The sequence below is a fragment of the Caretta caretta genome, chromosome 3, assembly GCF_965140235.1.
Source record: "Caretta caretta isolate rCarCar2 chromosome 3, rCarCar1.hap1, whole genome shotgun sequence".
In the NCBI taxonomy this organism is placed as follows: Eukaryota; Metazoa; Chordata; order Testudines; family Cheloniidae; genus Caretta; species Caretta caretta.
In genome coordinates this window covers 32,276,682-32,304,554 of record NC_134208.1, presented here as the reverse complement: position 1 = coordinate 32,304,554, position 27,873 = coordinate 32,276,682, and the positions used below count along the sequence as shown (strand labels likewise).

At 43.1% G+C, this 27,873-nt stretch overlaps 1 protein-coding gene across 2 annotated transcripts in view; it reads left to right on the top strand.

Moving 5' to 3' along the window:
• Positions 1-27,873, top strand: part of ASAP2 (ArfGAP with SH3 domain, ankyrin repeat and PH domain 2) — a 168,895-nt gene that overhangs the window by 64,961 nt on the left and 76,061 nt on the right. For both annotated transcript variants that reach the window (XM_048845460.2, XM_048845461.2), the window contains exons 6-9: positions 13,569-13,698; positions 21,091-21,176; positions 24,795-24,870; positions 25,390-25,476. In XM_048845460.2, the coding sequence (XP_048701417.1) occupies positions 13,569-13,698; positions 21,091-21,176; positions 24,795-24,870; positions 25,390-25,476 (379 nt within the window). The remainder of the gene's footprint in view (positions 1-13,568; positions 13,699-21,090; positions 21,177-24,794; positions 24,871-25,389; positions 25,477-27,873) is intronic.

Below are 27,873 nucleotides of genomic sequence, written 5' to 3'. Positions count from 1 at the left end.
GTGCTCCTGGGGGGAGGGGCTGCACGCTCTGGTAGATCAAAGCAAGTTCGATATAATGCGGTTTCACCTGTAACGCGGTAAGATTTTTTTGGCTCCGGAGGACAGCGTTATATCGAGGTAGAGGTGTATCCAGCACCCTTGATTTTCTGGCACCATACTTGATTTTCTGGCACTATACTGAGTAGTCCAGTAGTGAGTATCCAGCAACACAGGATCAGGAGAATCTGATGCTGTGACACTGTCTTACATCAGTGGTTCACAGATGGACTGAGTCTGGTTCTGAGAACCTGGCACCATTGATTTTGGTTTTTATAGGTGGGATCATAGTCTCTTGATCATTTGGAGTCTGAGTTGGCACCCCTAAATGTTCTCATTGTGCCCCAGAGTTTCTCCAGTGGTCAGATGCTTAGTTACATGTAAACTCTGTTCAGAGATGGTGGTTTACTCCCAGAATCCTCAGTCATAGTTGACTGAGGCTCTAGGCATTCCTTTTGTGGGAGTCCCTCCAGATGAAAATCAGTAGAACTGACATTTTCAGGCTGACAATTCTGAGGAGGACCCAGAATGGCCTTAGTAGCTACAGAATTCTTCAACTGGGTCCCCTAAACAAGGTGTTCTTGAGTGCCAAAACATCCTGGGTTCTGAAATCTTGAAAGAACTTTACCCATGCTGAGACTGAGGTAGCTCCAGTGCCTATGATGTCTCCTTCAGTGTCACACTACTTATTGGTTCTGAAGGTGACTAAGACCTCAAAGATGGTGCTGATGGCCTGACTTTGAAACTGTCCAAGGTTGTTACCGCCTAAAGACATCTAGGTTTCAAATTCTAGTCTCAATGCTTTGTTTTGGAAGACAGGCTATAACGAGCTTCCCTAAAGTCCACTCTAACGTGATGGTGGATCACTATCTGAATGCTTGTCCTATGCATGTACAAATCCAGGTTTTCTCACCCCCCTACCCCCATACACACACAAACTCACTCTCCTGCTGGTAATAGCTCATCCAAAGTGACCACTCTCCCTACAATGTGCATGATAATCAAGATGGGCCATTTCCAGCACAAATCCAGGTACAATCAATTATATATTGATATCCCCCAAGCTTCAAGGAGCAACAGTTTAAAACAAACAAATACATCAATTATAAAAAAAAAGAAATTTCGGTAGCCACTGCTGGGACCACACTGCCTTGGTAGCACAGGACTCAATTCAAGTTGAATTTGGCCTTCTGATGCTATATTTCTGATGCTTTATTCCTGGAGCCTATTCTACAGCAGTGCCGGAAAGTCTTTGGATTTTCCTCCTCAGTTTGAACACTACAGGTTATTTGATTCAGGTGCAGCTCAGAAGTGTTTTCATGATGTTTTAAATTTACCTAAGCTTGAATCTGCAGGTAGTGACAATGCCCAGTGCGAAAGCACTTCAACTTATAAATTTGGGATTCTTAACTGAGATTGAAAACACTGGTTGCTCGGAATTGTTGGTTTTGAAGTGCTATTCCTTGGTCACTCAGCACTGAAAATTGTTATCTACATGGTGACATTGGTATCATATTGCCTCTTTCTACAGGACTAATTCCAATCCTGTATTACTAGTCCAACTAATCGGGTATCCACAAGATTCTTTTCTATTTAAGCAGCACAGTGTTTTGCTATCCTGACATGATTGTTTCAGACATCAGGGTATTCATGTCTGTATCTAGACTTTGGTTCACAGACAGGTTCCGTTTACACTGTAACTGTGAGATACCTTTATCCCGGTTACATCTGTGTTCTCCTTAAGACTGATTGCAAAGGAACTATCCCGTCTTCGCACTACTTATACCTGAACCACTTATGTCTCAGGTCATTCAAGAAACAGAAGGTGAAGATAACACGTGCTTGTCAGGGAATTCCTCTCTCTTCTCCCTTTGCATCTACGGTAATATTTCCAGGTGGTGGCTTGGGATCTGCATCAAGTTCTCCAGCCATTTCCAGGCTTGTAAATTCTGTAGGATTCTGGAGTTGAAAACTATGTGTTTGGTAGATTCTCTCCCTTAGACTGATTTGCTGAAGGGGGAAGGGAAATTTATGTACAGGCAAATTCTTTGAACTGTGTTCTTGTACAACTGTGCAAATATCTTAGCTAGCTCATACACCCTTTTGTCTTCCCAGGTGTTCATTCTTCTGACTATATTGGTAGGTATTCAGCCAATCCAAAGGCAGCAGTTTTCATAGCATTTACAAAGCTGCTACTTGAAGCAAAGATTTGTCCCTCAGTGAGGTCTGATCTGGGAGAGCGCAAAATTGTGGCCTCTTCTAATACTTTCTTGATTTGCCATCCAGAGGTAATGCCTGTTTGAGCAGTTTTGCAGTTCTTTTTGTTCGCCTATAAATCCTCAGCCTACCTTCCCCGTGTGCTGTGCTACTCATTAATCTCCCACAAGTGAGAAAACACATGTAAAAGAAGAAGGAGGTTGTTCAAGTGTGTCACCTCTACATATTCTTCACGTGTCTACACACCTTTTCCCACTTTTTTTTGAAGCCTCGGATAAAGAATTCCAAAACTGGGGAAGGAACTGAAAGGCAGTTGGAACTCCTCCATTTTATACCCTTGTATTCTTCACAAGGGGAGCGTGAAGGATGGGCAAGTGGCCCCAATAGACGCTGCTTTCTAGAAGATTTTATATCCAGGAGGTGCCATTCCTACCAATTTTAATATGTCTAGATTACACTCTTGAAGACCATAGTTACTGGTAAAAAGATCCCTCTATCTTCAGACTGTGTCATTAGGAACTTCTGATGTAGCCTTATAAATTGCAGATATTTTTTTTAAGTGTAAATTATTTAAAACCAGTTCTTTTTTCTTACCTGCCACGCCCTGCGTTCAGTGTTCTTATGGTCTGATGATACCTCTAATACATGACAGTGGAACTGGTCAGATCATGGCTGTTTGGCTAGACCTGGTTAGTGTGGTGCATAGACTTATTTTTTTGTTGTTTTCTCTCCTTGCACTCTCATTACTTCTCCCATGTGCTTATACGCTGACAGCAGACATGCAGAGGGAGCATATGGAGAAGGAAGCATATGGAGCATATGGAGAAGCTCCTAGGAAGGAGCATGTGTGTCAGAAAACCTGCTCAGTCTTCCAGCAGGCAGACCATATTTAACAAAGTGATGAGCCAAATCTCACCCACACATGTCAGTTTTATCAGCCCTATTGTGGTGTATTAGATGTTTATGATGTGATATCAGCTCTTGCACTGTAGCCTTGCTGTAGTGTGGTGTTATTTACTCATTGATTTGTATTATGGTAGTGCCTCCAATGTCATAGGCACATTCCAGACATCACATAAAACACAGTTCCTGTCCCCCAAAGAGTGCTGTGCCTAAGAAATTGATTTTAAATTATTTTTAGTTTTTAAAGAGCATTTATTTATTACTTTGTAAGGCAGTGAATATGTCTGTCAGTTTTGTGCTAGGAGCTCTACTGCTACGAAAGTAAAAACAATGAAAGTAGATGGTCTGTTTTGACTATGGCTGGTGCCCTTCTTCTCTCATCTGCTATCCCTCCCATTCAATTTTGAAAGCTACAAATGAATTCATTACACTCTTCACTACACGTATGAAATACTCTTGCAAATAAACAGACTGTTATTTGAGTGTGTATATAAATGTTGCGTGCGTGTGTGTGTGTATACATATATATAAATATAAATGCTTTTTTCACTTGGGTGAATTCACTTAATTATTCCTCTCCCCCCAAAATGGCAAAGCTCAAACTGTTAAGACCATTTGAGTTTTTGGAATGTAAAAGGCCATGTCTATGCTTACTAGGGATCGATGCTGTGTGATTGATGCAGTGGGGGGGTCGATTTAGCATGTCTAATGAAGACCCGCTAAATTGACTGCAGAGTGCTCTCTGGTCAACTCCGGTACTCAACCGGAATGAGAAGATTAAGGTAAGACGACAGGAGGGCTTCTCCTGTTGACACAGTGTAGCGTAGGCACTGCAGTAAGTCGACCTAAGCTATGCTGACTGTTATTTATGTAGCTGGAGTAGCTTAACTTAAGTCGACTTACTGCGGTAGAGTAGACAAGGCCTCCGGGTCTGAAATTTTCTTGTAAAAGCCCGAGTCCTCATCCATACCCCCACGCTTGGACTCAGTAGATAGTTAAACTATTTTTTCCATATTGCAGTATAGTATTCCTTTTGGCCAAGTATAGCATAGTAAATTTCAGGATATAGTGCTCTCTTGCTCTCCAGTGTAGAGGGAGGCCACTCTGCCTCATTGTCTTGGGGTTTAGTCGTCTGCCTCGGGTCGCACCAGTGGGTCTGAGCTATAAGCAGTCTAGAGCTCTGGGCCCATCTGACAAACACACAGCAACGCAATAGGGCTTACAGCAAGTAATAGTCTAGGGCCCCAGCCTTTGTGGTGGGCTGGTAGCAGGCTGTAGTCTAAGCTTCCTGGCACAGGCAGCCAGCACAAGTGATAAGTAACAGTCAGCATGTATTTATCAAGAACAAGTTGTGTCAAACTAACCTGATAGCTTTCTTTGACAGAATAACAAGCTTTGTGGATAGGGGTGAAGCAGTAGATGTGGTATATCTTGACTTTAGTAAGGCTTTTGATACTGTCTCACAGGACCTTTTCATAAACAAACTAGGTAAATACAACCTAGATGGAGCTACTATAAGTTAGGTGCATAACTGGTTGGAAAATCATTCCCAGAGAGTAGTTATCAGTGGTTCACAATCATGCTGGAAGGGCATAGCGAGTGGGGTCCTGCAGGGATCGGTTCTGTTCAATATCATCATCAATGATTTAGATAATGTCATAGAGACTACATATAAAGTTTGCGGGCGACACTAAGCTGGGAGGGATTGCAAGTGTTTTGGAGGATAGGATTAAAATTCAAAATGATCTGGACAAACTGGAGAAATGGTCTGAAGTAAATAGGATGAAATTGAATAAGGACAAATGCAAAGTACTCCACTTAGGAAGGAACAATCAGTTGCACACAAATGGGAAATGACTGCCTAGGAAGGAGCACTGTGGAAAAAGATCTGGGGGGGTCATAGTGGACCACAAGCTAAATATGAGTCAATAGTGTAACGCTGTTGCAAAAAAACTAAACATCATTCTGGGATGTATTAGGAGTATTGTAAGCAAGACACAAGAAGTAATTCTTTCGCTCTGCTCTGCGCTGATTAGGCCTCTACTGGAGTATTGTGTCCAATTCTGGGCACCACATTTCAGGAAAGATGTGGACAAATTGGAGAAAGTCCAGAGAAGAGCAAAAAAGAAAGGTTAAAGGTCTAGAAAACATGACCTATGAGTGAAGATTGGAAAAAATTGGGTTTGTTTAGTCTGGAAAAGAAGACTGAGGGGACATGATAGAACCACCCTGACTGTTGAGAAGTTTTTCATAATGTCCAATCTACACCTACTTCATTTTATGTACTTGATAAGTTTTCAAGTACAAAAAAGGTTGTTAAAAGGAAGAGGAAGAAGAATTGTTTTTGTTAATCACTGGAGGATAGGACAAGAAGGAATGGGCTTAAATTGCATCAAGGGAGGTGTAGATTGGACTTCTTAACTGTTAAGGTGGTTAAGCACGGGAATAAATTGCCTAGGGAGGTTGTGGAATCTCCATCATTAGAGATTTTTAAGAGTAAGTGTAGCAAGGTGGGACTCACCAGTGCGATGCCTCCTGCTGGTAGTCCTGGGAATTAGCTCTCCAGCCTCCGGAGTGCCCTCTGCAGGCCGGTGTCCCACTTGCCTCAGGCCCCCGTGTCCCTCCCGGTGCCCCTTCATCTTGGGTGCTTCCCCCAGCAGTACACCCTCTCTCTGAGTCTCCCCACCCAGGGGAAGCCCCAACCCTCTATCCCCACCTCACCTCAGTCTATGGCTACTGCCAGTCACCATCTAGACCCCGCTCACTGGGGCAGACTGCAGCGTAAAAGCCCTTCATCATTGGCCAAAGGGGGTTTGGACCTGCTGCCTTTGCCTACCCTCTGGGCTGCAGCCTCTGCAACCCCAGTACCTGGTTTGGCCTTGCACAAGGCCTGCAGCCTGGGGAGTTGCCAGGTGGGAGCTCCCCAGCCCTGCTCTGTTGCCTGCACCCTCAGCTCCCAGGCAGCTAGGTCCATCTCCCTCTGAAGCTGGAGGGAGAGTGACTAGCTCCTGGCTCATAGCTCTTTCATCAGGGCCAGCTGTGGCCTAATTGGGGCGTGGCCCAGCTGTGGCTGCTTCCCCAATCAGCCTGGGCTTGCCGCTTAGGAGCGGGGTAACTGCGCTGGTAGAGTAAGTTAGACAAACACCTGTCAGGAATGGTCTAGATCAGTGCTACTCAAAGTGGTGATCCACGGACTGGTGCCGGTCCGTGAGCCATTGGCTGCCAGTCTGCGCACACACTGGAAAAAAAAATTGCCAGTCCCTCACATCAGATAGCTTGAGAAGCACTGATCTAGATAATACTTAGATGACCTCTCTAGGTCCCTTCCAGTCCAGTGATTCTGTGATAATGTTTAGTGCTGCTCTTTGCCTTTTCTGTAGCCCCTTATGTTCACAAAGAGTTTGGTGGTGGTAGCAGTGTTCCTACGGAGGTTAAGAGTTCACATGTTCACTTGCCTAGATGACTGGCTGGTGAGAAGCTGGTCCTGGTCTCAGGTCTGTCCAGCACAGCCATTCTCCAGAGAAGTCAATCCTGTCACCTGTATAGAAATTCCAATTTATTGGAGTAGTCCTGGATTTTAGGAAGGCCTTTGTGTCCTGCTGGCACAAGCTTCCAGCTATGTTCGCAATTTCAAACATTGTATGCCATTGCTCTAGACTTAAAGGCACATTGTGGCACTACAGAACAGAACTCCCTAAAGCGTCTAGGACACAAGACAGCATGTACTTACCTAGTGCAGTATGCCAGACTGCACTTCAGAAAGTTACAAGGTTGGTTAGTATTGGTGTATTCACCAATGTTTCATCATAGGGACATGGTGGTCCAAGTACCAAATCAGGTCTTGTCCTGTCTGGACTCATGGACACAACCCTCCAGTGTTTGTGTTGGACTTCACTTTGCTGCTCCAAAACAGACGCTTACCTTCGTTACAGATGCACTGGAACTAGATTGGGGGGAAATCACTTGGGTGTCCTGCTGGCACAAGCTCTTTGGTCTGCCTAGGATCTAAAGCTACATATAAATGTAAGGAAATTGTGAGCCGTCCATTTGGCTTGTATAGTGTTTCTTCCACACACTGAGCAAAAGAATTTGTTGGTGCTAACAGACAAAAGAGCAGCCAGGTTTTATGTGAATAAGCAATGAGAAGCCTGATCAATGCAGTTGTGCCAAGAAGCAATTCTCCTTGGTGATTTCCACATCCCCACTTGGATCCACCTTTCAGGGATGCAGAATGTTCTGGCAGGTCACCTAAGCAGGTTTATCATTCACCATAAGTGATCCCTTTGTCCAGATATTTCCAGATAAATTTTCCAGCTCTGGGGAACTCCCACAGAAGCAAGAGGCCAACAGAACATGTCATCAGTTTTGTTCCCTAGCCTGGATTCTTTGACAAATGCCCTCCTATTACCATGATCAAATGGCCTGCTGTATGCCTCCCCTCTGTTTCTGCTCCTGCTCAAAATCAAACAAGACCAGTCTCACCTTATACTCATAGCTCCAGCATGGCCCCATCAGTACTGATTTTCAGCTTCAGTAGCCTTATTGATCAGATCTCCACTGTCACTCCTGCTCGAAACAGACATGGTCTCTCAGGACCATGGCCACCTTCTATATCCCAACCTGAAGGCCCTTCACCTGATTGTCTGGATGCTTCATGGCTGATGTAGTTGGAAGTGGTTTATTTTTAAGGGAGCACAGGAAGTGCTTCTGAATAGTAGAAAGCCTTTGACGAGGGGTATTTACCTGATTAAATGAAAAAGATTCTCCATCTGCTCCTAGCAAAAAGACATTTCCATGGCCCGGACTGTTATCCAGCATATATTGAACAATCTCTTGTTCCTGAAACAACAATGGTTAACTATTAATTCCATCAAAGTACACCTGGTGGCTGTGTTGGCTTTCCATCCTTGTGTTGACAACTGCTCACTCTTCTCGCATCCTATGTGTGTCTGATTTTTGAAAGGTCTGGACAGATTATATCCACAGGTACAGGACCCTGTCTCTGTGTGGAACTTGAATCTAGGTTTAGCAAAGCTGATGGGTCCTCCCTTTGAGCCACTGGTGACAGGTTCTCTGCTATGCCTTTCAATGAAAGTGGCTATTTAGTTGCCATTACCTCAGCCAGGAGAGTGGGGAATTGCGAGCTCTAGTATCATAATCTCCCTGTATGGTCTTCTATAGAGAGAAAGTTTTACTTTTGCCCTCACCTGAAGTTTCTTACTGAAGAGGTTTCCAGTTTTCACATTAACCAAGCAATCTATTTACTGATCTTCTTTCCAAAGCCTCATGCCCATAAAGATGAGGAAAAGCTCTACACTCTAGGTGGTAGAAGAGCTGTGGCTTTTTATCTGAACCAGACTTACCATTAAGGTCTTTGGTGGAACTGTTCATCGCAATTGCAGACAGAATGAAAGGCTGTCCAGCGTCCACCCAAACAGTCTCTTCGTGGATATCCACTTGTTTTTGATTATGCTACCAGCTGACAGATGTGACACCCCGGAGAAGAGTCTTGGCACAGTCAAACAGGTCTCAGGTAGCTTCTGTGGCCTCTCTCATCTTGGACATTTACAAGGTGGCAACCTGGTCATTATGCCATACATTTGCCTCTCATTATGCCATCTCTCAGCAATTCAGAGATGATGCCTGGTTTGGATGAGTAATCCTCTGTTCCCTATTCAAGTAGACTCCAAGCCAACCTCCAGTTTGTACTGCTTGTGAGGCCTACAGTGGAATGGACATGTGCCATCACTCAAAGAAAAGGTTACTAATCTTTTTCCATGATTGTTGTTCTTCTAGCAGTGTTGCGCATGTTCATTTCATGATCCGTCATCCTTCCCCTCTCTACTGGAGTGTGTCCAGTAGGAAGGAACTGATGGGTTCTAGGGCCAGCTCTGCCATTTACACCTGCATGTAGTAGCTTGGGGTAGCAGAGGGCACTTGGGTTGCTCCGTCGGGTACCACTGAGGGAAAAATCTGACAACTGGGCACACGTGCAGCTACAGAGGAACATGTGTAACGCATCCTGAAGAACAACAGTTACGGTAAAAGGTTAGTTAAAGGTTTCTGTTTCCAAAATTGTACAGTGGTCACACTTAAAACATTTCTTCCATTTTGAGCAAGATTCTCTGTTCCTAAAATGGGAAATACCACTGCATAGATCTTTGAATATTATGGAGGAAGAAGGGGAAAGATTTGGACATGACCACTTATATGTGCAGGACAAGATAAGGACAGGCTGAAGATGACTTCTAGATTGTGGGTTTGGATAGTGGTGGTGTCAATAGTGATAGACAATACAAGGAGAGGAAGAAACGTTTTGAACTTTTAATTAGAGAGCAAGTCATACAAGAGGATATGTTGGAGAGTCAGACTGAAATGTGAGACTGGATTGATGGGAACCTGTCAGTGATGGAAAGGTATAACATGAGTTTTATAAAAGGAAATAGCCTTTAAATACAAGTGATGGTGTATCTTCAACTCTATTACAAAAATAATCTACCTTTTAAAATGTGGTCTTTAGAGGTTAGAATTGATGTCCATTTTTGTTGCAATAGCTTATCTCCTCTAGTTTTTCATAAATTCATATCCACGTCAGTGTCAGAATGAAGGAACAATTCACTCCTTTGAAATAGTGATTTTTTTATGTAAAAGCCTTTAAGTAGTGACCTGCTGCTTCTCATATTTGAGTTCTAAAAGGCAAAATAAGCTTTTCAAGAGTATTAGAATTAATACTAATACTCTTGAAAAATAAGTCCTGGTTATCTAATTATATAACTTTGAGTCTGAAGCTAGGAAAACAAATGCAAAAATAGTGACATACTGTGAAAACTGGATAAGACATACCTACATAGCTACTTTTTCATTATAGGCCTTCATCTTGCCCTTTCACACAGAGTGGTTCTTTTCTTGTTTGCTACACAGATCTGCTCTCATTTTAGATTAGTCTTACCCCGCTGCTCCCTGAATGGGTTGCAGTGTGTTGATTTTAAACTAAGTGCAAATGTCTGCATGTGCATGTTCAGAGGATGCAAGCAGTGATGAGCTGCCAAAATCTTAACAACCGGTTCCCTTCTCACCCCACGAGGGGGTCGTGGCCACCCCTGTCTCCTGACTTCCTCCGGATCCGGACAGGAGGGTCTCGTGGGCCACCGTAGTGGGTGCCCACCCTGCCCCGCCCCAAGAGCCAGAGGGACCTGCTGGGGGGCAAGGTGGGGAGTCCTGGCGGTGCTTACCTGGGGCGGCTCCCAGAAAGCATCTGGCAGGTCCCTCTGGCTCCTGGGGCGGGGTAGCGTAGCAGGTGGGTAGCAGGGGAAGCGGCTGCACCCCCCATTAATCACATCAAAAGTGGCGCCTTAGGTGCCGACTCCGTGGGTGCTCCGGGGCTGGAGCACCCACGGGGAAAATTTGGTGGCTGCAGAGCACCCACCGGCAGCTCCCCGCCCTGCCCCCGGCCCCAGCTCCCCTCCCCTCCGCTCCACCCCCACCCCTGAAAGCACCACACTGCTTTGCTTCTCCCCCCCACCACCTCCCACCGTCTTCCTGCAAATCAGCTGTTCGCGTGGGAAGCCTGGAGGGGCTGAGAAGCAAGCGGCGGCTTTGCACTCAGGCCCAGGGAGGCAGAGGTGAGCTGGGGCAGGGAGCAGTTCCCCTGTACGCCCGCACCCTGCCCGGTTACCTGCTGCGGCGTGGGCGGCCCTCCTCGTGCCCCCCCGCCCCAGCTCACCTCCACTCCGCCTCCTTGGGCCTGAGCACGAAGCTGCCACTTGCTTCTCAGCCCTCCCAGGCTTCCCACGCGGACAGATTCGTGGGAAGCCGGGCGGGGGCGGAGAAGCAGAGCGGGGCAGACGTAACTCAGGGGTGAAGGTGAGCTGGAGCAGGGCAGGGAGCTGCACCCACCAAATTTTCCCCGTGGGTGCTCCAGCCCCAGAGCACCCACAGAGTCGGCGCCTAAGGTGCCACTTTTGGCCGGTTGTTAAATTTAGAAGTCCTTTTAGAACCGGTTGTCCCGGGCTTCTAAATGTAACAACCAGTTCCAGCGAACCAGCTCCAGCTCACCACTGGTGCAAGCATGGTAGCTGTGCAAACACCTGCCTCTTTTTGTTGTGGTCAGTTGATTGTGACAGTGTGTGTAAAGTTTGGGTTTTTTGTTTGTATAATGTTTCCCCTCCTTCCATCTGATAAGCTAGAATGAACTACAAAATATTTTGTTATGGCATTAAACAATTTTTCTGTTGTGTTTTGGGGGTTATTACCCTTGTATTTCTTTCTAAAATGTAACTGCTTCATTGACTGGATAGTTTCACACAATTGATCTTCTTGGAAAACCTAGGTTCAAGTTTTGTGCTGTGTGAGCAAACCAGATGCCAGTAGTTGTTGATGTAGACCTGATCACATTTCAGTTAATTCAGTTCTCTCATTATTTCCCATGGGCTACTGTTGAAATTGAGAGATTTAAAAACATTTTTGGGTACTTTCTCTCATGTTTGAAGTTCTGAAACCCACCCATCTAGTTTCCCTGGTTGGCAGGAGCTTGCATATGCACAGGCTACTCTGCCTACAGTGCCAAAAAAGAAAGGAGAGCTAATTTCACTATTTTCTGTAAATTCTTTGCATCAATCCTTTCCCCTTGTTTTTCATAACTGGTGCCTGGTTAATCCTTTGTGCCTGGCATCAGGTTTCTTTGGGTAGATCTATTTGTACCATTGCTGATATTACTCGCTTTTTCTTATTAACATAGGCCATCACCATTCGTGATGCTGATATTTTTAGCACTTAAAATAATGGAGTCTTCATTTTGTTGCAGAGTAGCAGCCATGTTAGTCTGTATCCGCAAAAAGAAAAGGAGGACTTGTGGCACCTTAGAGACTAACAAATTTATTTGAGCACAAGCTCACATGAGCTGTAGCTCACGAAAGCTTATGCTCAAATAAATTTGTTAGTCTCTAAGGTGCCACAAGTCCTCCTTTTCTTTTTTCATTTTGTTGGTTTACTTCCACATCATCTGGTCCTGGTATTTACTCTGAATATATAAAGGATCATCCACAAAAAGCTTAAAAGCACTGGGCCTAGAGATAAGCTCTGTTACTGCTATGTAGCCATAATGGGACAGGAATGCAGACTTTTCCTTGGCACCCCTCTGATTTCTTCCCCTGATGCCTGTATGGGATCATTCCTATCCATGACCTTGACCTGTGTGCTTGTGTCTCCTTGAAATTTCATGGAGCTTTTCACCTATGCATTTAGCATCAAGGCTCTGTCTGGCTCCAGAAAAGTTCTGGAGTTAGCTTTTGATTCATGTAAACGATTGTGTAGGATGTATATCCCCTGGAGAGGTTAGATGGCCTGGTGGCTTAGGGGAATGGCTCCCCCTTCTGAAGCTAGAAGTCATGCATTCAAATGTGGTTGCAGTGGGAGGAGTAAAAATTGCTGTGCCATTATATTTTACAATGATACCTTCTGACCTTGAAATCTATGAATCTCTGTGAAAGAGGGAGGAGTTTTTCTTAGGATATCCCTTCATTCATGGAAAACGTCATAGGCTGAAAGTCTGCAAATGCTAGCTGGATATGTCCAGGGATACTGAAAAATTGCAAGGAATTTGTTTTATTTGATTTACCAATGAGGGTGTAGTGGGGATTAAATGTTTGTGTTCCAGAACATTTCTCAGTTGCAAGGTTGATGGAAAGATTAATTCTGGTATATCCCCTGGCTGCTTGGGGCTCAGGATGAGACACTTAATCATTCTCTTGAGAGAAGATGCAAGTACAGAGCTTATTGATGACTGGAAATTCTAAACATATGCAAGTCATTTTACACTAAATTCAGGTTCTCCATTTAGAGTAATCTTAAAACCATGTCATGAGAAAATACTATAATTCTTGCTCCAGTATAGTAGAACCCATATTACACATAGGTTTCAGAAAACTGGCAGAAACCTTCAGAGGATCAAGGCACCTGGTTTAGCAGACTTTAAAATTTGCAACACAGCCAGCTGGCCGCGACCCCAGTGCCAGCTGGCTCAGCAGCAGAAGAGATGGCAGCTGTGCTTTGGGCTTTGGGAACCCTACACACAGAAAGGAAGCCATGATGACAGGGGAAGCTTTGAAAATCTAGTGACATAATTAAGCTCTGTTAACCAAGATTAGTCAGTTGGGATTCAGCATTAATTTGAATCACAAATGTGTCTTTTCTCTCAATGAGATAACACTGTATCTTCCTACCACTCTTTTTGAGTTCCTGTGTCAGTCACTCATGGTAGTGCAGTTGGATTAGACTTCTATCACAGCAAGTCATTGGCTGTTTCTTGGTCACCATCAAATTTCAAATGAAATAGAAATTGGAAATAATCTAAAACTTGCAGAACTACAAGAGTCCATGTAGTGTACTTGATTTAGCTTTTCTTTCCCACATAGTACGAAAATAGAGAAAGAGAAAAAGGAGCATGCTAAGCTACATGGAATGATCCGTACAGAAATAAGTGGAGCTGAAATTGCAGAAGAGATGGAGAAAGAAAGACGATTCTTCCAGCTTCAGATGTGTGAGGTAAGATTTAACATAGAATACAATTGTTCCATTAATATTCTTAAAAAGGTTTCAGAGTAACAGCCGTGTTAGTCTGTATTCGCAAAAAGAAAAGGAGTACTTGTGGCATCTTAGAGACTAACCAATTTATTTGAGCATAAGCTTTTGTGAGCTACAGCTCACTTCATCGGATGCATACTGTGGAAAGTGTAGAAGATCTTTTTATACACACAAAGCATGAAAAAATACCTCCCCCCACCCCACTCTCCTGCTGGTAATAGCTTATCTAAAGTGATCACTCTCCTTACAATGTGTATGATAATCAAGGTGGGCCATTTCCAGCACAAATCCAGGGTTTAACATCCAGGGTTTAACAAGAAAGTCGGGGGGGTGGGGGAGGAAAAAACAAGGGGAAATAGGTTACCTTGCATAATGACTTAGCCACTCCCAGTCTCTATTCAAGCCTAAGTTAATTGTATCCAATTTGCAAATGAATTCCAATTCAACAGTCTCACGCTGGAGTCTGGTTTTGAAGCTTTTTTGTTGTAATATCGCAACTTTAATGTCTGTAATCGCGTGACCAGAGAGATTGAAGTGTTCTCCGACTGGTTTATGAATGTTATAATTCTTGACATCTGATTTGTGTCCATTTATTCTTTTACGTAGAGACTGTCCAGTTTGACCAATGTACATGGCAGAGGGGCATTGCTGGCACATGATGGCATATATCACATTGGTGGATGTGCAGGTGAACGAGCCTCTGATAATGTGGCTGATGTTATTAGGCCCTGTGATGGTGTCCCCTGAATAGATATGTGGGCACAGTTGGCAACGGGCTTTGTTGCAAAGATAGGTTCCTGGATTAGTGGTTCTGTTGTGTGGTATGTGGTTGCTGGTGAGTCTTCGCTTCAGGTTGGGGGGCTGTCTGTAGGCAAGGACTGGCCTGTCTCCCAAGATTTGTGAGAGTGTTGGGTCATCCTTCAGGATAGGTTGTAGATCCTTAATAATGCGTTGGAGAGGTTTTAGTTGGGGGCTGAAGGTGACGGCTAGTGGCCTTCTGTTATTTTCTTTGTTAGGCCTGTCCTGTAGTAGGTGACTTCTTGGAACTCTTCTGGCTCTATCAATCTGTTTCTTCACTTCCGCAGGTGGGTATTGTAGTTGTAAGAATGCTTGATAGAGATCTTGTAGGTGTTTGTCTCTGTCTGAGGGGTTGGAGCAAATGCGGTTGTATCGCAGAGCTTGGCTGTAAACAATGGATCGTGTGGTGTGGTCAGGGTGAAAGCTGGAGGCATGTAGGTAGGAATAGCGGTTAGTAGGTTTCTGGTATAGGGTGGTGTTTATGTAACCATCGTTTATTAGCACTGTAGTGTCCAGGAAGTGGATCTCTTGTGTGGACTGGACCAGGCTGAGGTTGATGGTGGGATGGAAATTGTTGAAATCATGGTGGAATTCCTCAAGGGCTTCTTTTCCATGGGTCCAGATGATGAAGATATCATCAATATAGCGCAAGTAGAGTAGGGGCGTTAGGGGACGAGAGCTGAGGAAGCATTGTTCTAAGTCAGCCATAAAAATGTTGGCATACTGTGGAGCCATGCGGGTACCCATAGCAGTGCCGCTGATTTGAAGGTATACACATTGATAGAGCCAGAAGAGTTCCCAGAAGTCACCTACTACAGGACAGGCCTAACAAAGAAAATAACAGAACGCCACTAGCCGTCACCTTCAGCCCCCAACTAAAACCTCTCCAACGCATTATTAAGGATCTACAACCTATTCTGAAAGATGGCCCAACACTCTCACAAATCTTGGGAGACAGGCCAGTCCTTGCCTACAGACAGCCCCTCAACCTGAAGCGAAGACTCACCAGCAACCACATACCACACAACAGAACCACTAATCCAGGAACCTATCCTTGCAACAAAGCCCGTTGCCAACTGTGCCACTTCATTCTCTCTGGTCAAGCAATTACAGACATTAAAGTTGCGATATTACAACAAAAAAGCTTCAAAACCAGACTCCAGCGTGAGACTGTTGAATTGGAATTCATTTGCAAATTGGATACAATTAACTTAGGCTTGAATAGAGACTGGGAGTGGCTAAGTCATTATGCAAGGTAACCTATTTCCCCTTTTTTTTTCCTCCCCCGCTCCCCCGACGTTCTTGTTGAACCCTGGATTTGTGCTGGAAATGGCCCAACTTGATTATCATACACATTGTAAGGAGAGTGATCACTTTAGATAAGCTATTACCAGCAGGAGAGTGGGGTTGGGGGAGGTACGTTTTCATGCTTTGTGTGTATAAAAAGATCTTCTACACTTTCCACAGTATGCATCCGATGAAGTGAGCTGTAGCTCACGAAAGCTTATGCTCAAATAAATTGGTTCGTCTCTAAGGTGCCACAAGTACTCCTATTCTTAAAAAGGGAATTTGAGAAAAGATAGTTTCTGTGTTATGACAACTGTTGCATTCAAAGGAAACTTGAAGTTTATTATTGGACTCAGGATATTAAACCTTTTTAGTTTCATGTTACAGGGAGCCAGACTTTTTAAGACCTGCTTAGAAAACTGATCCTCTTCTATTGAGACACTCTAGATCGGGTGGCCAAAACCGACCCTCCGAGCTGCATATGACAATCTTCAGAAGTTTGAGAGCCTGGGTGCACCAGCCATGGCTCGAGGCTTCTGCCCCACGCGAGGCATCTGCCGGGGCTTGCCGCTTCAGCCGTGGCTTGGGGCTTCAGCACTACTCCTACTGAAGCCATAAGCCCTGGCAGGTGTGCCTCGTGGGTCTGAAGTTCTGAGACTCCCTTCCCCACTAGTCAGAAGCCCCTATCTCACCAACCTGCTGTAAGGCAGAGGTCCTGAGCTCCCCCTCCCCCAGTCTGGTAGGTGGAGAAGGAGGGGACATGGGGGACTCTGCGAGCCACACTTTAACTGTAAAAGAACTGCATGCAGCTTGTGAGCCACAGTTTGGCCACCGATGCTCGAGATTCTAGTGTTGGTTGGAGCTAATTGATTTCACATGCTGGTGTAACTCAGTAGCCACTGCACTGAATTGCTAACGTAAGGTTTTAATACCTGAGCCTGTGGTGATTCATTAGAAAAGCCCTGTATTCCTACACAAAGTCTAAGGGCTTGTGGCAAATTTCTGCATAGTAAAGCAGCTTTTTGCGCTCAAACTGCAGACATGTATGCACGGCCAAGCCACTTTGGGCGCAGAAACTCCTCCGTTGCTGCGCTGCAAAAAAGCCACCTTGACGTAAGGCTATTTGTGCAGAGGTGCCAGGGCTCTGTTGCCAGTGTAGACGATTACTTTCTGTGCTGTAATTGGCCTCTGGAGCTGTCCCATAATGCCTCAAGTGATCACTCAGCTCATTGTTTGGAACTTGGCTGCCCTGGAGATGTGCGCACCTCCCCTTTCAAAGCACCGCTTCTGACAGCCATTGCGTGCTTTGCTGATCTGCTCCGGGAAAACAAAGGAAACCATTATTGTGGAATGCTCTTGCCGCTGAACACCGAGGCAGAGGGGTGTGTGTGTGTGTGTGTATGTGTGTGAGAGAGAGTGCTGTGCGGAGAGCCCAGGGAGGGAGGTGGGGGCTGATTTCGGGGTTTCTTCCTCCCCCTGCCTCAGAACTGGTTGCTTCCTGCTGCTGTCTGAACTTAAAAGATGGCATGCTGACATACTCTCTGTCCCCCAAAACACACATTCTCTCCCCCTCCATATACACACACACCCTGTCACACACACTCTCCCCTCTATCCACCACTTCAGTTGAAAAGCAGCTGGCAATGTAGTTAGGATGTCCATGGAACAATGGGATTGGGAAACCTGCATCATGTGATGCTGTGCCTGTCCCATGAGGCATTGCAAACCCTTCCCAAAGCAGCCTGCAGCCAGTTGCACAGTGGTATAGCTACCACAATGCACTGCTGTCTTTGCCCTTGCAAGAAGTGCTAATGTAGATGCGATCCAGCGTCACAAGGCTGCTTGTGTTGACATGTAACAGCAGTTTAATTCCAGCATTTTAATAAAAGTGATATAACTTGTGGCTCAAAAACTTTCCAGTGTAGACATATCCTCAGACTGAGTTTTTCATAGCTGGCAAAGGGATTTGGACCTCCATTCATTTAAAAAGGGAAATGGGTATCCAAATCCTCTGGACAATTTTGAAAATCCCACTTGAAAAATTTGCTACTTTCCTCAGGCTCTCACCAGTTCTGTGTAGGAGAGGCTCAAATACTGTGAAGATGAGCACAGCATAAGAACCTGCTGTATAGGATAATGTTCCTGGTGTTGCTACAACAAGGAAAAATTTACGAAAAAAGGATAGTGTAGATGAGGTCAAGCTTGGGGCTTTTGAGCTTTGTTGAATCTCTTCACATCAAAAAAGCTGAACATATTTTGTATGAAGCTGGTTGGATGCTTTCATTCGTTCAGTGCTTCATTTGAACGAGCACAATAAAATGAACCACTGAAGGCTGTGCTTGAGTATTCAGTTATACAGAAAGGATTAAATATATTCCATAACCATATCCTGCAGACAATAATGTTCCATTGTTCATGATCTTGAATAGTTAAGGAAGAAGAAATAAATTAAATAAACCTATACCACTTTGAAACTTTCATTTTGCAAGATAAAACATATTCTCCAATTTTGGTATTTCAGTTGAATTTTAGTGATACTTCAAAAATTCCTACAGAATTTCTGCAGCCCTTATTGTAGCTTGTTTTCTTCGCTGTGCAATAAAATCCTTATTTTTTTTCTGAAGTGAAGTACTGCATTTTGTGTGTGTGCATCTCTTGCTTCTCTTGAGTTCCTTTCTTCCCAGTCTGTGGTGTTTTCTTAAAAAAAAAAAAAAAAAAAGAGAGAGAAGAAGCAGCTCAGCTGTTAGAAGAAGTGCTCTGTGTGGTTGTAAAACGTTCAGCATTGCCAGTTCTCACAAATTTATTATGGGTGACCTAATTTGACCCCTACTTTACAGAAGCTCATGATGATTTGAAAAGCTGCAGCTGTCGCATGATTTTGGAGAAGCAAAATGAAAGAGATAACCCCTTCCCCTTCCTAAAATTTCTTACGGCTTACAGGAAGGTGCATTAAATTGCAAGCCCAGAGACCATGAGTTTTTGGTCCTAGCTCGTCCACTGAATGCAGTTGATATTTCTGTGCCCTTCTTAACCCTTATTTTGAGTCAAGGTTTCATAACTTGTGGGAATAACTATCATTTGCCAGTTTCTCAGAGAAGATAACTAAGAGCTTGCAAAAGGTCACTTCAGTCAGAGCTAGGAATAGAACGTAGCATTCTGCTATAATAGAGTTTTGTCATCCCCTCTGCCACACACTTTCAGAAGGAACATGTCAGTTTAGGTGTTTGTGTTTAACCGTGTAGATCTGTGTTATACTGTAGCTGCTAGATTACACATAAAGATTTATGACTACTACTGATACGTTTACGAATGGGGTTGCCTGTGGTCGGAGAGGATTGGGCTCAGTGACTCAGGCGGTCCCTACTAGTCCTATGTTCCTACTATTTTCATGTTAAGAGATCTAGGATCTTGACTTCAGTGGGGCCAGGATTTCACTTGTGATTCTTTAGCTCAAGAGGTAGCTCATGTTTTAACATCCAAAGATCCTGTGTTTCACCCCCACAGATGACCCAAACAGGGTTATTTTTATATTTGGCTATGCTGTCTGTAACCACTAGACCACAATCTGCTCCCAGAGCCAGGAATAGAAACCAAGAATTCTGATGGTGACCAGTGTTTTTCTGTTCTCTCTCAAACACTTGTGTACCCACTGTCAAAGTATATGTTGTGCTTCCCTGGAGGAGCTGATCTATATAAAGGAAAACAGTGTGCTTTCCCCTACTAGTTAATCCTGTAGCTGAGGTGGATTTAAAGGCTATGGGGTCAAACCATGCTGATAACATGGGGGTTGAGGAAAAATACATATATATTAATTTTAACATAAGGATCCTGGAATAATCACTAGAATGATTTTATGTTACAAAACATACTAGCACAACATCTAAATTCACTTTTGAATATTCATTTTACTATTGCATTTTTATTTGTATTTGGTTAATGAGAATTGTCCAGTTAAGAATAGGTACTACAGACTTAGTGTGTTTGAAACTAAGCAAAGTGTGGGAGATTTTGCCTTTGTGTCCAGAGAGTGGAAGACCCTGCCTTCAGAAAGTTAGAATTTGATTAGTTAAATGTATCTTTCCAATAAGCATGCCCTGGGGTATTGTTAATGTGATAGAACCTTTCACCTGTAGGTCACCAGTTTAAATCCTTCCCTACTTAGCAGAGATTAAAAGTTATTTTCATTTAATGGATGTTTGGTGGCCCCTCTATGAGGTGACTTTAGGGCAGTGGTTCTCAAACTTTTGTACCAGTGATCCCTTTCACATAGCAAGCCTCTGAGTGTGACCCTCCCCCCCACAATAAATTTAAATTTTTTTTTATATATTTAACACCATTATAAATGCTGGTGGCAAAGCAGGGTTTGAAGTGGAGGCTGACAGGTCACGACCCCCCATGTAATAACCTTGGGACCCCCTGAGGGGTCCTGAACCCCTATTTGAGAACCCCTGCTTTAGGGAGTCATAGTTTCAGCTCCCACATCAGACTCACCACCATCCTTTGCACTAAACTGTAAGCTCTTCAGGGCAGGGGACATCTCTTATTATGTGTTTGTATTCTGCCCAGCACAATGGGCCCTGATTTTGGTTGAGTCTCTAGTAAGTGCTCCTCCCACAGGCTCCAACATCACCATGCTCACTATAACTTTGTGAGAGTTGGCAATGCTGAAATTGTCACACACACACACTCTCTCTCTCTCTCTCTCTCTCTGCAGCTGGACAGGGGAATGCAAAAATCAGAAGACGGACCAAAAACCGCGTTCCCCCTTGCCCCTGATTTCATGAGTTGTGATTGGGGTTGGCAATACTGAAAATCCCTTCTGGCATTCGAACATGTTTATTGCCAGATACATCTGTCTTGGGCTTGCACCATGGCTGGCTTGACTGTGAATGCGAATCTAGATGCCACTGTTTGGTTACAGGATGATTTCCTGAAGGCACTCTAGGCCTCCCTCATGCTTCTTGTGATCCTCTTTTAGTAGGCCTCAGGAGTTAAAGGGCAAGGATTTGAGTTAACTACAGACATGTATCCTAACTGGATATCAAGACTTGGCATTGATACCAGTTGTTTGAGGTTTGGTTGATGCCCTGAGGTGTCTCTTCCACATGGTCAAAGTTTTTTCAACTTTTCGAAATCTGCTGTGGTTGTTAAAGCTTGTTGAAATATAATTGAAAACAATATTAAAATTACCATTCCTATAAATCACAAAATATGAAAAAGTAATTGATATTTCATTATTTTTACTTCTGTTAACTACTGTTTTAACAGTACCTTCTGAAAGTCAATGAAATCAAGATTAAAAAAGGAGTTGACTTGCTTCAGAATCTGATCAAGTATTTTCATGCACAGTGCAAGTAAGTTCTATGTTTCTTTGTTTCAAAAGATTCTATAGTTACAATATTTTGCATTTTCATGGAAACTGGTAGCGGCAATAATGTTTCCAAAAATATTTTTCTGTCTTTAAAATAGATTTAAGACTCAGCTGAACACATTTCACTGCAGGCTTTTGACATACTGATTTGCTCTAATAGATCAGTTGCTCGTTTGTTGCTATATTACTTAATATGAAATGAGGTGTTAGATTGAGCTAATACTGTGGCATGTTGTCATCTGCACCACGTAATCACCACACGATCATTTGTCGTGTTTAGTAATCTGTCCAGGGAAGGTTTCACAGTAGCAGCCGTGTTAGTCTATATTCACAAAAAGAAAAGGAGTACTTGTGGCACCTTAGAGACTAACAAATTTATTTGAGCATAAGCTTTCGTGAGCTACAGCTCACTTCATCAGATGCATTCCTTAGCACCATAATGTCCAGGAAGTGGATCTCTTGTGTGGACTGGTCCAGGCTGAGGTTGATGGTGGGATGGAAATTGTTGAAATCATGGTGGAATTCCTCAAGGGCTTCTTTTCCATGGATCTAGATGATGAAGATGTCATCAATGTAGCGCAAGCAGAGTAGGGTAATTAGGGGACGAGAGCTGAGGAAGCGTTGTTCTAAGTCAGCCATAAAAATGTTGGCATATTGTGGGGCCATGCGAGTACCCAGAGCAGTGCCGCTGATTTGAAGGTATACATTGTCTCCAAATGTGAAATAGTTATGGGTGAGGACAAAGTCACAAAGTTCAGCCACCAGGTTTGCCGTGATATTATCGGGGATACTGTTCCTGACGGCTTGTAGTCCATCTTTGTGTGGAATGTTGGTGTAGAGAGCTTCTACATCCATAGTGGCCAGGATGGTGTTTTTAAGAAGATCACCGATGGATTGTAGTTTCCTCAGGAAGTCAGTAGTGTCTCGAAGATAGCTGGGAGTGCTGGTAGCGTAGGGCCTGAGGAGGGAATCTACATAGCCAGACAATCCTGCTGTCAGGGTGCCAATGCCTGAGATGATGGGGCGTCCAGGATTTCCAGGTTTATGGATCTTGGGTAGCAGACAGAATACCCCAGGTCGGGGTTCCAGGGGTGTGTCTGTGTGGATTTGATCTTGTGCTTTTTCAGGGAGTTTTTTGAGCAAATGCTGTAGTTTCTTTTGGTAACCCTCTGTGGGATTAGAGGGTAATGGCTTGTAGAAAGTGGTGTTGGAGAGCTGCCGAGCAGCCTCTTGTTCATATTCCGACCTATTCATGATGACGACAGCACCTTCTTTGTCAGCCTTTTTAATTATGATGTCAGAGTTGTTTCTGAGGCTGTGGATGGCATTGTGTTCTGCACAGCTGAGGTTATGGGGCAAGTGATGCTGCTTTTCCACAATTTCAGCTCATGCACGTCGGTGGAAGCACTCTATGTAGAAGTCCAGTCTGTTGTTTCGACCTTCAGGAGGCGTCCACCCAGAATCCTTCTTTTTGTAGTCTTGGTAGGAAGGTCTCTGTGGGTTAGTATGTTGTTTAGAGGTGTGTTGGAAATATTCCTTGTGTCGGAGACGTCGAAAATAAGATTCTAGGTCACCACAGAACTGTATCATGTTCGTGGGGGTGGAGGGGCAGAAGGAGAGGCCCCGAGATAGGACAGATTCTTCTGCTGGGCAAAGAGTATAGTTGGATAGATTAACAATATTGCTGGGTGGATTAAGGTGTTGTGGCCCCTTGTGGCATGTAGTAGTTTAGATAGTTTGGTATCCTTTTTCTTTTGTAGAGAAGCAAAGTGTGTGTTGTAAATGGCTTGTCTAGTTTTTGTAAAGTCCAGCCACGAGGAAGTTTGTGTGGAAGGTTGGTTTTTTATGAGAGTATCCAGTTTTGAGAGCTCATTCTTAATCTTTCCCTGTTTGCTGTGGAGGATGTTGATCAGGTGGTTCCGCAGTTTCTTTGAGAGCGTGTGGCACAAGCTGTCAGCATAGTCTGTGTGGTATGTAGATTGTAATGGATTTTTTACCTTCAGTCCTTTCGGTATGATGTCCATCTGTTTGCATTTGGAAAGGAAGAAGGTGTCTGTCTGTATCTGTACGAGTTTTTTCATGAAGTTGATAGATTTCCACTCCATATGGCTAAATTCAGTGCCTTGCATAATGACAGGTTTCAGAGTAGCAGCTGTGTTATTCTGTATTCGCAAAAAGAAAAGGAGTACTTGTGGCACCTTAGAGACTAACAAATTTATTTGAGCATGAGCTCACATCCAATGAAATGAGCTGTAGCTCACGAAAGCTTATGCTCAAATAAATTTGTTAGTCTCTAAGGTGCCACAAGTACTCCTTTTCTTTTTGTCCATGGAACGGAGCGAGACAGATTGGCCTGCTGGCTTTGAAATCTTTCTGAGTGTATTTATCAATGAGCAAAGTCAGTTCTGTTCTCTCTAAAAATACATTGGGTAAGCAATAGCATAAAAGTGTGTTTAGAGAATGGCTTTACTTTATTTCTAGCTGAATGGAGAACTTCAATAATGAGAAACGCAGAAGCCCTCATTAGACTGCAGGATACTGGGACTTGTTTTACTCTATTTGTTTTGACAGATTGATAATATAGCAATAAACTCATTATTCTGAAGTGTGAATGACATTATCAACCTGTTTAGATCCATAAACATCCATCTTAAAAGAATACCATCAGGTTGTATAAAAGTAAATTTTCTTTGCTGTACTACTAGTAATACTCAAAAAATCACTTTCATTGTTGATAATCTTTATCATTCATCTATTTTATGCATTTCATTGAGCTTGGGCAATGAAAATAATTATTTTCCCATGTGGTTCACAATGCTGCTATATTTGTGTTGCAAACACTGCAGAGTAATATTTAACGTAAACAAACTGTGTGTGTTTGCTGTATTTTTTAATCATGAAAATGTTGAAAATGTTAAGAGTGTTTTTATTTAATTTAAAAAGTACTGGAATAGATAGGATAAGGGAACACGATCATAGTTATTTGAATTATCTACGCACCTGCATATTCAGGCCAAACATAGTTATCAAATGCTTGGCCATAAGTGATTGCGCGGGTCCCTTTGAGAAGCTGAGGAATCTTCCTTTTTATGGAAAGCTCCCATTAGATCCTGAGACATTGGACTTTAAAAGTCATGATGTTTTTATATGCAGAAGAACCATCAGTGTTCTAAAACTGGGGTGTGTGGGCGGTGGGGTGCCGGGGAAGAGACTGCATATTTTTAGTGAGAAAAAGGAAAACTTTTTGGGCAGGTTGATTTTAAATTGATGTCAGGTTTTTTATTAAGCTGTTCAGAGAGCTGGAATGTTAGAATGAGTTTGCAAGAAGATGGATTAGTGGGCAGATAGGTGAATTGGTCGAAAGTGCATGAAATTAATGTATCTTGTGGTCTTGCAATTTGTTGCATTTTCATAATTTGTTGCATGGCTATCACCTCTGTGTATATGGAGTCTGTGTGTATATACATTTACCAGCTTCTACTGTGTCTCTTTCTTCAGTAAAGCGTTTTTAACAGAAAAGAATAAAATAGCTTGAGCATTTGAAATTAATTCCAACAATACTATTTCCTTTCTGAAAAAAAAATAATTTTTTTTTTTTAAGTTTCTTCCAGGATGGACTGAAAGCAGTTGAAAGTCTGAAGCCTTCAATTGAAACACTCTCAACTGATCTTCACACAGTAAGTAGCAGTCTGCTATATTGCGTCTTCAAATTTTGTGTTTATTAAAGAAATCTAATCTTTTTGATTCAGACTTATTGAGTAGAGCTTTGAGTAGATTATAAAACTATTGTTGTTTGTATTGCTGTAGTGTGTAGAAGTGCTAGTCACGGACCAGGACCATATTGTGGTAGGTACAGTACGAACATAGAACAAAAAGACAGTCTCTGTCACAAAGAAGTTACAGCTCTAAGTACAAGACAAAAGTAGATGGAGACAGACACACAGGGGAGTACAAGTAAACAATGAGACAGTGTGAGACAGCATGGTAGGCAGTGGTTTCAGCACACCAGCAGCCAAATTGTTGTCAAGTTTTTTGTAGGCATATGGGTAAAGGAACTTATCATTTCTCTTTTGTATTTTGTTGATCATTTGTCAGGAAATCTGAACCAGTTAAGTAACAAGCTGTAAAGAACTGTGTTAATATAGATAGTAACACATTAACTTTTAACCTCTGTCGTGTCTGCATCTGTATTCTAGATTAAACAAGCACAGGATGAGGAAAGGAAACAACTAATACAGCTTAGAGATATTTTAAAATCAGCACTACAGGTTGAGCAGAAAGAGGTGAGCATATAAGGTGATTTAACTTTGAAATACCCATTGTAAATACAATTCTAATTTAATGTTAATATTTGAAGTACAAACAATTATTTATACCAGCAATATAAATCTATTCTTTGTCTTTGGTTAAGTTATTATCTTTGTCTTGATGCTGATGTTAAGTGCTTCTGACATCTTTTTTTAAAGGAAGGAATCCTTGCAGACTTTTAGTGAGGGTTTTTGCAAAAGGACTTCCCTTCTTGTCTCTTTCTAGTATTGTAAAATGCTTGAGTAGTTTGGGCAGTGCCGTGAACTGTAGATGAGTAGTTCTTTCTCAAACTGGGAACAAAAGTACTTTGATATCAATAAGACCCAGGCAGTAAAGAGCTTATCTGGTAAATGTAGTCTCAAATACCAGTAAGATTATTTTTAACTAACATAAATCCAACCCCCCAAATGCCTCATCTACAACAGTAACAATGGAGCTGGAAGTTCTGCTGCACTACCTCACCTCTCAAAGATGTCAGTATGTTGAGTCACTTAAACTGTTCAATCAATTAAATTATTCATATGATTAGTACAAATTCAGTCCTCTGAGTTTCAACCAGGATTTCTCAGTTAGGCTCTAAACATATTGAGGGAGCTTCAGCCTGCAACCTATGGTTTGGACCCATGCCTCTGATTATAATCTATCCTGGAATATTGGGTTTACCACTAGGATGACCAGATGTCCCGATTTTATAGGGACAGTCCCGATATTTGGGGCTTTTTCTTATGTAGGCTCCTATTACCCCCCCCCACCCTCTGTCCTCATTTTTCACACTTGCTATCTGGTCAGCCTGTTTACCACTGGCTGAGATCATCATTGCTTTCCCTTGTTTAGGCAAAGTGGCCTTTTCTTCTTTCAAATAGTTGTTGGATCTGTCACAGTTCAGGGCAACTGCACCTGTGTCCCCTCTCCATGGTCCACCAAAGGCACCCACTGTAGGCTCCTGGCTCCTCAGCCATCACCTCTCATGGGCAGAGTCCTGGGTCTCTCCCCCTCCTGACCAAGGTTTTTCCAGGCTGCACACCTCCCTCCCTGCACTGTGATATTCCCTGCAAGCCAGACTGCCTAAGCAGGCCAGTGTCTGTACTTTGGTATGCCAGGCATAATTGCCCCCAATTATAAGTTACCATGCAGCTCTTTCTAAGCAAGCACATTCATTCTTTAAGTGAAAACATTACAGAGAAAATTAAAAACAATAAAGGAACCTACACATATGCTAAAAAGCTGAGCAAAGATCACCCCAGTTCCAGGCTCTGGAAGGTGTCGTCCCTGAAGAATTGGGGCTCCCTTGGCTGGACAGTCTTGTACATTTGCTGGATCAGAAAGGAGGCCCTAAATCCATTTAAACTCCACCTATTTATCCCAGAGTTCTTTCTTTTGTCTGTTGGTCTCTGGAGGATTCAGTTTGAACTAGTGTATGCAAGCGCACCCAGGAGAGTGCGTACAACCTGGCTGATTTGCCTTAATCAGCACCTACTGTTTTTAGTTCCTGAAGGAGCTGTAGCAGTCCTTCCCCATGGAATACAACACGATCATACATAAACCATTCATTTAAAACAATGGACCCCAAGGATACTTAAACTTAATTCAATAATGTCTCCCAAGGATATGCAGAAAATTACCCTATCTGTCACAGGGTCCATAAATAAAATGACAAGTATAGCACTTTTGCCTGTCTCAGCTTCTCTTTTGGGGAGAGATTATTGAGGAGGTTGTTGTGAAATAACTAGTATCTTCCTTGACCTCTTTCAGTCTGGCTTTACATTTGGGCTTAGTACAGATGCTGTGCTGCTTCTGGTTCTAGTCATGGCTGAATGACTATTAATTAATCATTGGAACAGTTTGCCAAAGATTGTAGTAGATGTTCCATCACTGGCAATTTTTAAAATCAAGATTGGACATTTTCCGAAAAGATATGCTCTAGTTAAAACAGGAATTGATTTGGGGAAGTTGTATGGCCTGTGTTATGCAGGAAGTCGGACTAGATGATCAAAATGGTCCCTTTTGGCCTTAGAATCTATGAGTCATGCTTATAAACCATTCAGCAGTCTTGGATACTGTTGTCTGTGAGATACTACTGATATGCAAGGGTAGATGGTGTTGTTTGTATTGCTCAGCTCCTTGGAGAGCTCGAAGAAAGAAGTTTTGGGCAGTTTCTCATTTCTCTAGAGGGCTTTCCTATTTGGGGTTCTACAGTTTTATGCAATCATCTCTCATTTAAAGTATATCTGAGGCTGCCATTGGTGAAAAAGGTAAGACACTTTATGATGCTGTAGTGTCTCATAGATGTAAGCTTCTTTTTCATTAGACACAGATGGGCTGGGTAACTCTACTTTCCACCCTTGGCCAAGGTAGAACTCTCTTGGCTAAGA